At 40.7% G+C, this 13,378-nt stretch overlaps 1 protein-coding gene across 3 annotated transcripts in view; it reads right to left on the bottom strand.

Annotated features, from left to right (window-relative positions):
* MACROD2 (mono-ADP ribosylhydrolase 2) overlaps positions 1-13,378 on the bottom strand; it is an 851,353-nt gene that overhangs the window by 68,717 nt on the left and 769,258 nt on the right. For all 3 annotated transcript variants that reach the window (XM_059840665.1, XM_059840666.1, XM_059840664.1), the window contains exon 9: positions 9,337-9,418. In XM_059840665.1, coding sequence (XP_059696648.1) covers positions 9,337-9,418 — 82 coding nt within the window. The remainder of the gene's footprint in view (positions 1-9,336; positions 9,419-13,378) is intronic.

Below are 13,378 nucleotides of genomic sequence, written 5' to 3'. Positions count from 1 at the left end.
TTGCAATGCAAAAACAGGGGTCTGGTTTGAAGTGTTTCTACTGCCAAGCATTTCCCTAGCAAATATTCCATGATCTCCTGCACTATTTCCATCGGGATTACAGAGGAGGAGCAGTGCAGCAGTCTCACACCTTGGAGGAAAATTTCAGATCAGTCTTGAAAAACGTTTTGTGACCAGTCTCAGAGCAGCCAGCAGTGTGGGCAAGGGTCCCACCAGAGGCAAACCTCAAAACCATGATAATATCAGGTTTCCAGCAGCTGAAAAGACCAAGCAGGTTCTCACTGTCCATATTTCTCTCTCCCACACCTTTCTTTCCAAAATTTTATCCCGAAGCTTCAACCACCTTCACAGCCTTAAGGAGATTTATAATTGTATTTTGTTTAATTTATTTACAATACCTAGCAACTGAAAAATCCCTTCTTTGGGTGGCTGGCAACCACTGCTGATACCCAAAAGGAGATTCACGACAGTGTGCAGGCTTTATGTCCACCTCAGCATTAGAGTTGTTGTAGCACAGTGAGCCACACAGGAAGGTTTCTTGAGGCCCAAACATATATATGAGCCTTGCAATAACCTCAAGTTATTTTGGTTGGTTTGATTTCTCCAACACAGTTCTCCACTGGGGAAATGTGACAGAAAATAGCACGAAAAAGTACGGCACTTTCTTTGAGGAAAAGCAGGTTTGGAAATCTCTGAGATCAACTAAAGCAGGCCTGACTCCTTTGTACTCTCCTATTAAAAAGTTATATTTTATATAAAACCTTTCCTCATCCTCAGTGCTCCTAAGATGAAGGAAAAAAAAAAAAAAGAAAAAGATAAAACAAAAAGATCTTTAACAAAAAAAGGTGCATTCTTCTGCTCTGGAAGGAAAAATAGGACTTCTTCTGGCCCTTTTCTATCCTTTCATCATGCAATCCTGCATACAGAGCATACTACATAAACCTCCACCTGATACTGAGCAAGTTTCATTAAATTTTTTTGCCTAACTGTAAAGAAACTTCCACTGGTACACTCTGTACATCCTGGCCATACTGCAAGCATAGCACCAATTTCCTTCCTGCGTTGCTTAGCTACACCAGTCTCACCACACTGGAGCCTCACAGAATGTAGGAGGTGTCTGTAGTTTCTGAAGCCATATCAAATAGAAATTCTCACTACCAATCTCCTAAAAAGTTAGGCACTGTGGCTTTTTTGTCATCACATGGGTGACCTCTTTTATGAACTGTATCCCCTGATCTGCTGTAAAACACACGCCATACAGACCACATGAAACTCAGCTGCATACAAAGACTGTGCAGTAACTGCTATTCCCACAGCCAGGGAACTGGACAACCCTAGTCCAGTGAAGGAAATGGCACTCACACCAGGATCAGATTTGGACTTCTATTTTCCAGTTGCTTCTACCTTACATTAAAGGCACTGCCTGGGGAAACGGGTATCAGATTTAAAAAAAAAAACAAAAACCCGCAAAAAACCAACATATTCAGTATTTCCTCTCTGGCCTAAAATACTGAAAATAAAAGTTTTATTCACACAAGTACTAAATTGGATGTTAATTTAGTAGTCACACACAAAATGTCACGTTTTTCATATGGTCATACGTTTGCAAATATAAGCTTCTATCAACATCTCATCAGTAACCTCTGAGGTGACTGATTTTGGTTGCAGAGGCAAACAAAGGAGACAATCCCAAATTTAACTGCCTCCTTGGAAACAAGAAGCAGTTGAGCACATGAAGTCATTTGGAGCCTGTGGCCAGAGAGGACAGGATATTTTTGATGATGACATAAAATGCATTTGGAATGCTCTAATGAGATGCCACAATACCTAACATAGCAGGAAGAAAAGATCCCTGATCCAAGATGTATTCACATAATGGATTTTTTTTCCAGAAAAAGCTGCTTGCTCATCTTCTGGTGCAGGCATCCATGCTGCATGCAGGCTGAGCACAGAAGAGAACAGCAACACACTTCTCTATCTCAGTCACTCCCTGAGCCTAAGGTTACACACAGGCCATGAAGATAAACAGCTGTTGTTGCACCAGTCTTCTGTTGGTTGAGCTGATCCTTCTTTAAACTGTATTTAAGACCTACAGGCTCTGCAGTACTTGTATCAAGTACTCTTGGATCCTAACTGTATTTTGGGTGAAAAACATCTGCCTTTTGCTGGTTTTCATCCAGATTCATAATTTCCCGGAACACCTTACACTCCTTGTGTTACAAGAGATGGTAAATATCTACTCCATATTCACCTTTCTAATTACCAGGCTCATCATCTTCCTGTGCTCCCCCACGCTGTTGTCATGCACAGCACCCTGATCCTTCCATCTAAATGATCCCTGTGCCTTCAAGGGCATCCTCACCCACCTGCCACTTTGCTGTTTCAATGCAGCTCCTATCCAAGTGTCTCCCTGGAACTGGAAAGCTCATGGATTTGGAGTGAGTGGAGAAATACATAGCAACAACCATTTTCCCAGACTTCTGGATGGGTTGTAGGCTCTGTTGTCACTCTCACAGAAGGAGACAAGAAAAATCCCTTCAAGATGCAAAGAAGCAAAGAAGATGAGGCTCCATTTAGCAAAGCAAAAGCTCCTGACAACAGCACTTAACTAGGTTATGGTCCCATTGCTGATCCATGCCCTGCTCCAAGCTGTGATGCTGCCAGCAGGAAGGAGGAGGTAAATGGTTTTCCAGACCACAGTGCAGATAGTATGCACCAGCCTCTCTCAAACCATGTTTTTAGGTGAGCAGTACTTGCAACACACAAAGTGTAGAGCAATTCTCTGTCAGCAGCTGACCAGATAATAATGCCAATGAGATCATATCAGGAAGTTTTATTATAATTCAAAAAGAAGCAGGAAACTCCCCATAAACTTTTTTTGGGGTTCTGGAAACCCACTGCCATGTTGGAAGTCCTGGGAATCCTTTCTTGATCTGCATATCTCCCAAGATGCTGAAAACAGTATCTGAACCATCAACCATATACCCTGTCCCTCAAGCATCACTCCTGAGCTGCTGCTTGATCACTCTCCTGCACTGCATTGAGATGTTGGCAAAATGGGCAAAACAGACAACCCCAATGAGTGGTAGGACTGGCACAGTCTTTACCCTGGCAAATAAAGAGGAAAAGTCATAGAAAAATGTTGGTTTACAGTTTTATGAACACATTTAAGTGACCTTGAGATTTTCTCAGATAAGTTGTTTTCAGGCATGTTTCAAAATGGACAAGTACTTTAAACATTGTGGTTTTTTTAAACTTCTGGATGGAGAACATTTTTTACAGCAACCTATTTACACTGTAGGGTACTTGATCAGGGTCTGAAGGTGCTGAGGGAGAGAACTGGAGCAAAGCCAATATCCTATTTTAGTGCACAGGCTCCTCCAGCTCCCCCAGATGGGCAGTGCTTCCTTGGAATCCTCCACTGCTGAGGGCCAAGGAACCATCAGGGGAAACAGTGGGGCTGTGCTTCTCCCCAGCTGTTTGGAATCAAGGGGCCTTGCAGGAGCCATCTGAGCATGGCACCTTCCAGTATAAAGACAGTTCAAAGGGATACAGAGAGCATTTTGCACCCACATGAAAACATCAGTGTGCCATAACTTCTCCAAATTGACTGCTGTCTTCCACCCACCAAAAAATCCTCACTCATCCCTGCCTCAACACAAGACTTGAAATATGAGGGGAATGTTAAATGCTGGCATAGAACCCAGAGCAGGCTGGAAAAATAGTGAGGGGTACCCTGCTACGTTTTCAATAGCTCAAGGAAAGGGATGCATGGCCATGGCACAGTCACTATCTGAAAAGCCAAGCAGGATCTCCAAGGGACAAGACAAAAGTTTCATGAGGCAGAGAAATCCAAGTCCCCTAAGCAACCCAATACAGCAGCTCCATCAGAACTATGGGGTTAGGGAAGCAAGACAGCAAAGAGCACCTTGCAAGCTTTGTGAGGGAAAGCAGTGAAGAAAGTAAAAGGATGGTCTGACTGCTTCCAGTTTCACCCTCTGAGCTCATCAGCTGTGAAGACAGCAACTTGGAAAACTTGCATGGAGACAGGAAAAGCAGCTGCAACCAAAACCTTCAGGATGGCTCTTATTGATCAGGAGAAGAAAGCCAAAGAGCAATCAGACTCCCCCAAATCTTACTCCCTAAGGGACATTTCAGTGGGGCCCCTTTGTACTCCAGCCTCAACCAGTCAGAAAACCAAAGCCTTGTGACTAATGAGGCAAATCACTGCCCAGGTGAAACCTCCCATAAAGGATATTGGGCACTTCCAGTTAACTGCCTGGCACCTCTCCACAGAGTAAAATAAAGCCCATGAAAAATATTTTGTGGAATACATTCAGGTGATGAATTATGGAAACGAATTGGCTCGTGAACGCTGCAAATGCAAATAGAGAGGCTCAATTTTTCAGATGAATTATCCATTTGATACTGGATTACTTGCTAAGGGCTAGCTTACAGCTCCTTGGCTCATGCAGAGGACTGCTCCAGCCCCAGAGCTGTCTGCCACAGTAAGCAGAGAGAGTGATGCCTCTCAATACCAGTACAGAAATTACAGCCCCTGCTTAGGAGTTGGCTCACGTATTAGTGCAGAGATTGGCCTTTTTAATACAAAGGCCTTCATTCAGCCATTTAGACAGTTTCCAATTTGATTCCAAGCCTGGGAGATCTCTTAACAATGAATTTCCTCTGCAATTGTAATATATTTGCACATTTTATGCACAAGCGGGATGCTGTGCATCCTCCTGAAGTAATAGGAGAATTATTATAAGGCAGTAGCTCTCATCCATATGGTTTGGGTAGGGGAAACTGTGTTTTCATCAACCAGGATGAAAGCAGAAAATGCATTAAATATCATAGCCTGTAACAGAGGGAAGAAAAAGTTTTCTCAAGATGAAGCAATCTCTCTCTCTCTTTTTCCTGACATCAACTGATAAGGGCTCTTGTAAGAAAAAAAATAAACAAACAAACAAAAAACCCCAAGAACAAAAACAAACTCCTGGGTTCAGCATCATTTCATCAAGTTTAAAAGGACATGAGTCTAAAAGCATGCACCTTCCATCTGTAAACTGGCTTAATGAAAGTGCAAATGTCCTTTCTGCAAAAATTTTCGCCCTGTTTTAGTGAAGTAATTTTGTTACTCTGTTTAAAGTAGCAAGAAGCAATATAATCTTGGATGCTGCAGCTTCACAGGACATCCCTTTTATAGCACTATTTCTATCTGAAAAACATTTTCAGAAAAAAATGTTTCTCCTCTCCAATCCACTGGTAACAGGTGGTAGATTTAGAAATACTTTAAGCATTACAATTGAAGATAAACCGTTTATAATATATGACAGCCACCATGAAAAATAAGCATTTGCCAAAGGTCCTTACAAGATTATCTGTCTGACATATTAAGTAGCTTTGTGTACACAGAATACAGGAAGAAAAGAAAAAAGGTATCTTTGCTCCAACTGGCAACTGTTTGCAAATTCTCTTAATTTTCCTCCTATGTATAGAATCCTAGAAGTATGTATCACTCCAAGGTAAATGTTGGCAAATCTAGCTTTCCAAGGGGGATTCAATTTTCTGATAAGTCTTATAAATATGTTTAGTTAGCAAGAAAACCAATGCCTGCTGTCTGGACTTCATAGTTCTATTAGAAGAAACAATGCATTCCAAGAGAAAAAATGATCTAAGTAGCAGCTCCTTTCCCAGAAAACTCACTCACACTACTAACAGCAATGAATCCAGCAACGTAAGAACTACACACATGAGCCAGAACTGCAGGCAAAGAGATTTAATTTGCCTGAAAGACTTAAGTAGAAAGAATGTTCCAACACAGGTGAAGGGAGAATAGCTGGGCTATGGCATTGCACAGAGAGATAGAACTCAATTCATTAAAAGAAAAAAACCATCACTGTGGCAGTGTTTAATATATTAAAACAGTGATCCATCTTAAGCAAAAGAAGTTGTTCTTTCTACTGCTCTTATCTTACCAGAGTATATAAAATTTTCTCAGCAAAATCCCAGAGGATCAATAGAAAATTCTGCCTTGACAAGGACCCTTTACTTAACCAAACCAGGACTTTTCTGGACAACACTGACACCAGAACCTGTGTCTGAATCAAAGGTAAGTGGTGCTCTGCTCCCTGTTGGAGCATGCTGGCTCTGGACTGGGTTGTGTAATCACTGAAATTGAATCAGAAATGCTGAGACAGTTACAATTGCTCAGTTACTGCACAACTTTGCTGCACTGCTAAGACAAGACATTGCTTCGAAGTCTATCTCTTTCCCCTATATATTTAAAGTTTGAAAATGACAAGACTCTTGGCAGTTGTCTTGATACCAATATTATTACTTGACTAATTTCTTCAGCATTCCACTCGCATAATAGGCCTAATGATATGTTCAACTAATGGAACAATTTCCCTATATCTATATTCCACTTACTCTAATGCACTGAGGTGTAATTCTAGCTTCATTTCATTACCACTTTCATTACCTAGCTCAAGCACTTGCATGTCTTTTTGGATTTATTAATGCAGTGGGTTTAAAGTAATAACTATTTATGTATATAACTCTATGAATATATTCTTCTTTCTAAGCATTTTTGTCCCCATCTATTAAAGTAGAGATATTTCACAATGTTTCTGAATGCAAGATGCACTTTTAAAATGCCTCAATGTTTTTTCTCTAAGCCTAAAGCAATACCTCAGTGTTATTCTCTCCTATGAGTGTTTAGATAGTGTCCTATCCATTTAGATTTAGGGCAAGCCTATCCTTAAATACTTTAATTTCACTAAATTAATAGATTCCCTTTAAACCAAAACAAAACCACCAGTTTCATTAATTTCTTCCACAGCAGAAATATCAGGAATTTACTGCCAAAAGTAGAGGCAGTTGCTAACTCCTTGACACAGAACCATGTTGGCTCAGTCTTCTGAGCAGGAAACCAGTCCTGCAGAGAGATGGGACATCTCCACAGTGACAGACTCTGCTGGTAACTTGTCCAGGTCTGCTGTGTTAAATTGGCAATTCCCAAGACACCTGACAAAAGGAACAAACAGCAGATGTGATGGTCATGTGGTGATGTCCATCCAGACCTTCAGCTGATGTTCTCACCAGGAGGCAGTTTAGCACGGGGCCGACTTCAGGTGACATCTGTTGGGAAAGTGTCATTTCAAGCTGGCAAAGAAAGCCTGAGACTGCACATGAATGGTTAGGGCACTCCACAGAAGACACCCAGATGCTGCCCATTTCTCCAGTGACACCACAGGAGAGTGATTTGGGAAGAAAGTCCTGCCTCTGTCTCCTCATAAGTTGAAGATCTAAAGACACTAAAAATAGAACACTAAAATAAAACCTTCCTGAACCCCTGGCTACTGATCCACCCACAGGAAATCCTTCACTGCTTCAGGAATAAAGTTCTAGAGCTAAACAGGTTCCTTTTAAGGCTCTGGCTAATCAGACAGCAGTACCCAGTAACATTAAGGCATATCAAAATCAGAATCATTAGTTATGAGAAAATTGCAACCAGGAGTCTATGAAAATGGGTCCTATCCTAAAGGCATTTTATTAATCCAATCCTACAATAATCTATCTAAATTTTGGATACTGAGAAGCAAACTTTCTCTGGACAGTTGTAAATTTTGGATGAACCTTTTTTATAGCCACATATGCAGAACACTGGATTTGGGGGGTCCTTACCATGATTGCCTGTCTATGGTCACATATGAGAATCCCAATTCTTTGAGAAAAAACCCATAAAACCTTTACATACATGAGAATAAACATATTTTTGAAACCATGGTAGGGTAGATCATCTATATAATGTGGTGTAATGCAATTATGTTTTTATATAACAAAACACCCAGCTGGCACAGTTTTTTTGTAGACAGGAGTTCAACAAAATGTCAGGTTTAAAAAAAAAATCCAAATGAAATGAATCTTCCACTTTGCTGTCTTTCTGCCTTTGGGATTGTCATGATATAGCTCTGAAGCATCTTCTTGTCTCTCAAACTTTCAAACCCAGGTGGGTTTTACATTTAGAAATAATACCAGGCTTTACACCATGATTTCCAAGGCCTTAGAGATGAAAGTGAGCATTAATGATCTCGACTTGTTGACAAATTGATGCTATGTTCTTCTCTCACTTAATCTGAAGGGCAGGAACACAGCCAGCAGCAGCAGGCAGGGTACTGCCACTTTATCCTTTGGGTTGGGTACGCTGACAAAAAAATAAAATCACTCAATGAATGGATTAGATATGAATGCAGCTTCTTGAAATGCATGTTCAGTGTGCTCCAGACAAGAATATTATTAAGTGGTTAGACATCATTTGATGCTACCTGAATAATTCAATAGGTCTTTAAGTTTCAGCTGCCAATCACTGCAAACTGGCGATTACAAAGTCGTCTACAAAAAAGCTTTGTTCTGGTGAGATGAGACAAAAATATCACAATTTCCATGCTACCAGACAAAGCAAAAGGAAAAAACCACTAAGGCTACAGTGACAACACAGTCCTGTGAAATTAATGGAACTCTGAACACACCAAAGCTCTGCTTCCTATTACTCCAGGGCCATTTCCACTAGACAGACAGCATGGGGAGTACTGGGAGATAAAACAGAACACTAAAATCTGGATCTCTTCACACATAGTTGGACTGATGTAAGCACAAAGCAAAATAAAATGGGAGGAGTTTTAGGGTTGATAAAATTACAGAGAGCAGATTTCTAATGATGTGTGATAAAAATAAATCTCAGGTTTATAGGAGGAGGGGGATTAGCAAATTTAGTATCCACCAGGTTTCCTTAAATCTAGAAAGCAACCTCCTGTGAGAAAACCAAGATGAATGGCTAACATTTCCCAAGTGCTCCAGTGAGAGCCATCTTTCTCCCATTCATTCTTACACAGGGACAGCTCAGGTTTAAAGTCCTCATTCAGACACAGCTGGGCTCTAACCCCTGTGGTATCTTTTCAGACCCAGAGAAAACTCACCAGCATTGTTAATGAAAGACCAAAGTGTGTACAAAGTGTATGGAAAAGCAATATACACTAGGAGCTACATACATTAGTGCAAATAATTTCCTTCTCAAGAGTCAAGAGAGCCAGTGCCATGCACCAAGTTCTGGAAAAAGATACACATACAAAAGTATGCTCAGTATTAGACTTAGCTTAAATGGTTCACACATTTTAGATGTCTGCATTTGTCCAGGATCAGAGCCTCTCTGTGCAGCTGATCTTTAAAGAAAGTTCACATTTCAGTATTTGGCTTTGGAAAGAAGATGCCAACTGTTGCATTTTTTCTGTGTGCTTTTTTTAAAGTCAAGTGATGCTGGATTACTATACCTACCTAGAGGGAAAAACTCGCCCATTTTCTTCTTGAAAATTTTGTAGTCAACCTCCAAAAAGACGCAGAAGATGATACGATCCACCTGTAAGAAACAAAATATTTACAATGAAAGCATCACAACCATCCATATTGGCAACAACAGTCAATAAAGGCAAAGAAACTTTTAAGCCAACGTGCTTTTATGCTTCAGGCAAACAAGAGAACAGGGCTGCATGTCTTGACTTTATTGTACATCTGTGTTGTAATTTATAATACAACCTTTGCAATCACAGCTCACAACTGTATTCTTTGCTAACTGCCTCTTGTTTATGCAAACTGCTCTCGAGCACAGTATAAATGACTTTGGCATTCCAGATGAGAACTGGGATGCAATGTTTGATGAAAAAGTCATGTGGGGACTTCTAATAAGCATACAGAAGAGTAAATGGGTAAGCAAGGAGCTCTTTTTCCAATCCTTGTCCGACAAACCTATTTGCAAACCCATTTAGTATTTTAAAATGGCTTTAAAAGGTTTCATGTGGTTTTAATTTACATGAAACCACTTATTCTCACTGTAATACAAATAGAATGCAGCAGAAACACAAAAGCTGATTAGATGACAGGTAGCACACAGGGTAAATAAAACATTTAATATGCCATCTACTTAGCGAGGCTGAGCATATCAATGAAACCACAGCCCGTAATGTATGCACCACCCACCAAGGAGTTCAAAATAATTCTTTTGGGAGATCACTGTCTCTGAAAAGCTTTTCTGAAACAGACCAAAAATAATTAAAAAGCTAAATAAAACAAAACCAAGAAATCTAAAGCTTTTAAGGCTAAAAACCACCCACACTGGACTTCAGCCTTGCAATACCTTTGTGTTATTTATTTGCATTTCCCAGCACAAAATGCCTCTGTAGCCAAAACCCAGCTTAGAGGGGTGCTGTGGAAAACAAAAAGACCCTCTTCCAGCTGAGCTGAGGGACCTGCAACCCAGTAATCATTTTTTTCTCTGAAGTGCATAAGAGGTTAACCACAATGGGATGAAGCCAAAGCAATAGGAAACCTGGCATCTTATGCTGTCATGATGTCTCCATGGGCAATAGGACAATCTGTCACAGCAGAACTCCTCAAGAGTGCCTTTGCACGTGCTAGAAAAATCATAAGCCTCCCCCCCTGCAGGGAAACAGTGAGAGGAACGCTCTCAAGATGTAAATTCTTTCCCTTATCTTCAGTAGAAAATGCTGTCCTTTTACTGCAGCTGGTTTTAGAAGTGAAGTCCAAGCCTTGGCTTCAAAGACACCGTTATGCTGAACAGCTCAGGACATCATTTTGGAGCTCACTTTGGCAGAGCCCAGTAGAATCCAGAAGGGGATGAGAGCAGGCAAGCACTGGTTAAGCTGGAAAATACCAGCAGCTAGTGACAGGGACATCCTGGAACAAAAGGTGATGACAAAACCTTAGCTGGGATGATGTCATCTGAATGATCAGACTAGGTATGTAATACCACAGCTAGCAATAGCACAAGGGGAAATGGCCTCAGGGGAGGTTCAGGTTTGATATTTGGAAAAATTTCTTCATTGAAAGAGTGGTTAAGCACTAGAACAGGCTCCCCAGAGACATGATGGAGTTCCCATGAAGACCTTGGAGATGTCCAACCTTACTGATTCCATGACACTCTATGAGATTGAAGGTACAAGCTATGTTGGTGTTAAGGAAGAAAGAGGCTTGTGAGCAGAAGAAAAGGCAGCAGAGCAGGGAAGCCCATCAGCAGATTTTTCAGCAAGAAAACTGCCTGCTGCTGTCTGCTCATATGATCCTTACAGAGCCAAGCTGTTCTATGCATCCCTCGTAAACAAACCAGGCTGGATCTTAAAAATATTCTGGACCATGGCATCAGCTACTCTTATAAAGGGATATAACAAAAAACTCAAATACTAGTTATGGGCTCAAGCCAAAAAGCCATACTCACCTCCATACTCACAAATTCATAACATAGAGCATCATTGCCAACAAGGGTTACATTTTACCTACATGAGATTTGACATGATCTCTAAGGTCCCTACCAACCCAACCTATTCTATAATTCTGTGGTTCTGCCCAAGGTGGCTGTTTTCAGAAGGGAGGCTTTAATCAGCAAGTGTTTAAATTACATTTCTTGTGGAAATTGGATCAGGATATTTCTGGGGTGTTGCTGGATTGTCATCTTCCCTCTCTGCCTCGCAGACTTTCATGCATTAAAAGTGATAGGCCCAATGAACCAGAACAGACAAAAGAGCAAGGACAGAAATGTATAATGCAGAGGAGGAAGGATATTCCCATACAGAGAAGTTTCTGAGTCTCTGCATAGTCCCATTTTCTCTGTTGAAAATCCTACAGAAATTTGCCTCATTCTGTACAGTCCAACTTCTCAAGATGTTCCCTTACTTTAATTTATTCAGTGCAGCTTGCAATAAATAATAAAACTTCTCCATGAGAATTTCTACTACTTCTAATATAATTCCTTAATTTAAAAATAGGGACTCTCTCTAGAATTGGCAGACTATTTCAAAATTTCTAGCCTCCTGACTGTACACATCCTATATATAAACCTGTTCCATTTCTTCTCGATGTGAGAAAAACTGCTCTATTTTTAAGTATGCATAAGATATTGTGGTGACAGCTGAAATCCTGTGTTTATCTGATTGCATGGCATGTGTTGGCAGATAGTAAATCTGAAATTAACCCCTATTCTATCATTCTGCCAGTCTCTGGCTATTTCATCTAACATCCCCAGCTAAAATAACTTGAGATTATGTAGGGAAAGCAACTCTTGTCCTCACTATGCCCATTCCAGCTACAATAAGGAAAGGTTTAATCCAAGTGACTATCAATCTACTTTTCCTGATGGCCCACAAAAGCTCAGCAGGCTTTTTGGGACATGCAGTTAGGAAAACTCTCCTCTCATGTGGCCTGGAAATGCTAGCTTCATTAGAGTGTCACAGCACCCCTTTAGAGAGGCTGAGGATGGTGCCCAGATGAGACCTCCAGTGCCTTTTGCAGATGCCCAGCTCCTCCCCTGCTGATCAAGCACCACTCCACTGCAGCAGAACTGTAAAGGAGCTCCAGGTTGAAGACATTAAAGCTCATCCCTGACTGACAGCTCTTTTTTGAAGGCTGGTATTAAAATCAACCATGCCCTGTCAGAGCCAGATTAAATTCTGCTCTCTTTGCAGCTATGAATAGGTGGATCAAAGAACCCCAAAATCAAGAGCACTGCAGCACAGGAAGAAGGGAGTTAAAATGCATGAGCTGTTCACTGAGGCACCTTCACAGCTCAGGGCTGTGAGTACATTTGATTGGTTTTTTTGTTTTTTTTTTTTTTTTTTTTTTTTTTTTTTTTTTTTTTTTTGTTTTTTTTTTTGTTTTTTTTTTTTTTTTTTTTTTTTTTTTGTTTGTTTTTTTGTTTTTTTGGTTTTTTTTACCTCGGGCCCTGCTTTCCTTGCTTTATTTAATTTTGATGGGAATAGCTTCCAGGTGGTTTTGTTAGCAGCACCTGATAAGAATTAGTAAACTTCTGCAGGGTTTACAGGACTCAGGATATTTTTTTAGAATCACAGAATGGTTTGGGTTGGAAGTGACCTCAAAGATAATCCACTTCCAATTCCCCCATCACGGGCAAGAACACCTTCCACTAGATCTGGTTCCTCCAAGCACCACTCAGACCCCACTCAGACTGGCCTTGGACACATTTTTTGCAGCAGAATGGACCCTAATCCCAGAGTTTTAGAAGTACACAGCCATATCTCATGAACTGAAAAAATCTCCACTGGTGTTTTAAATTAATGAGATAAGGGTATAAAAGCACAGTTGGTCCAACAGCAGCACTGTTCTTAGTGCAAAGAAAGTGGCAAAGATATTTCTTCCCAGCTTTTGAACTTTGGGGTTTAGTTACTTGGTGGCTTTGAGAGCACTTTGCATGCTGTGAGTTTTCAATTTATTGGTGAGTTGCTGCACCTTGGTGAGTTCACTCACAGACCACTGATTGTCTATGGGAGCCCCATGGAAGGCTGGGCAGGTG

Source organism: Haemorhous mexicanus, chromosome 3 (assembly GCF_027477595.1).
Source record: "Haemorhous mexicanus isolate bHaeMex1 chromosome 3, bHaeMex1.pri, whole genome shotgun sequence".
Lineage (NCBI taxonomy): Eukaryota > Metazoa > Chordata > Aves > Passeriformes > Fringillidae > Haemorhous > Haemorhous mexicanus.
Note: the sequence above shows the minus strand (reverse complement) of the source record. Positions and strands in the feature narration are given on the sequence as shown.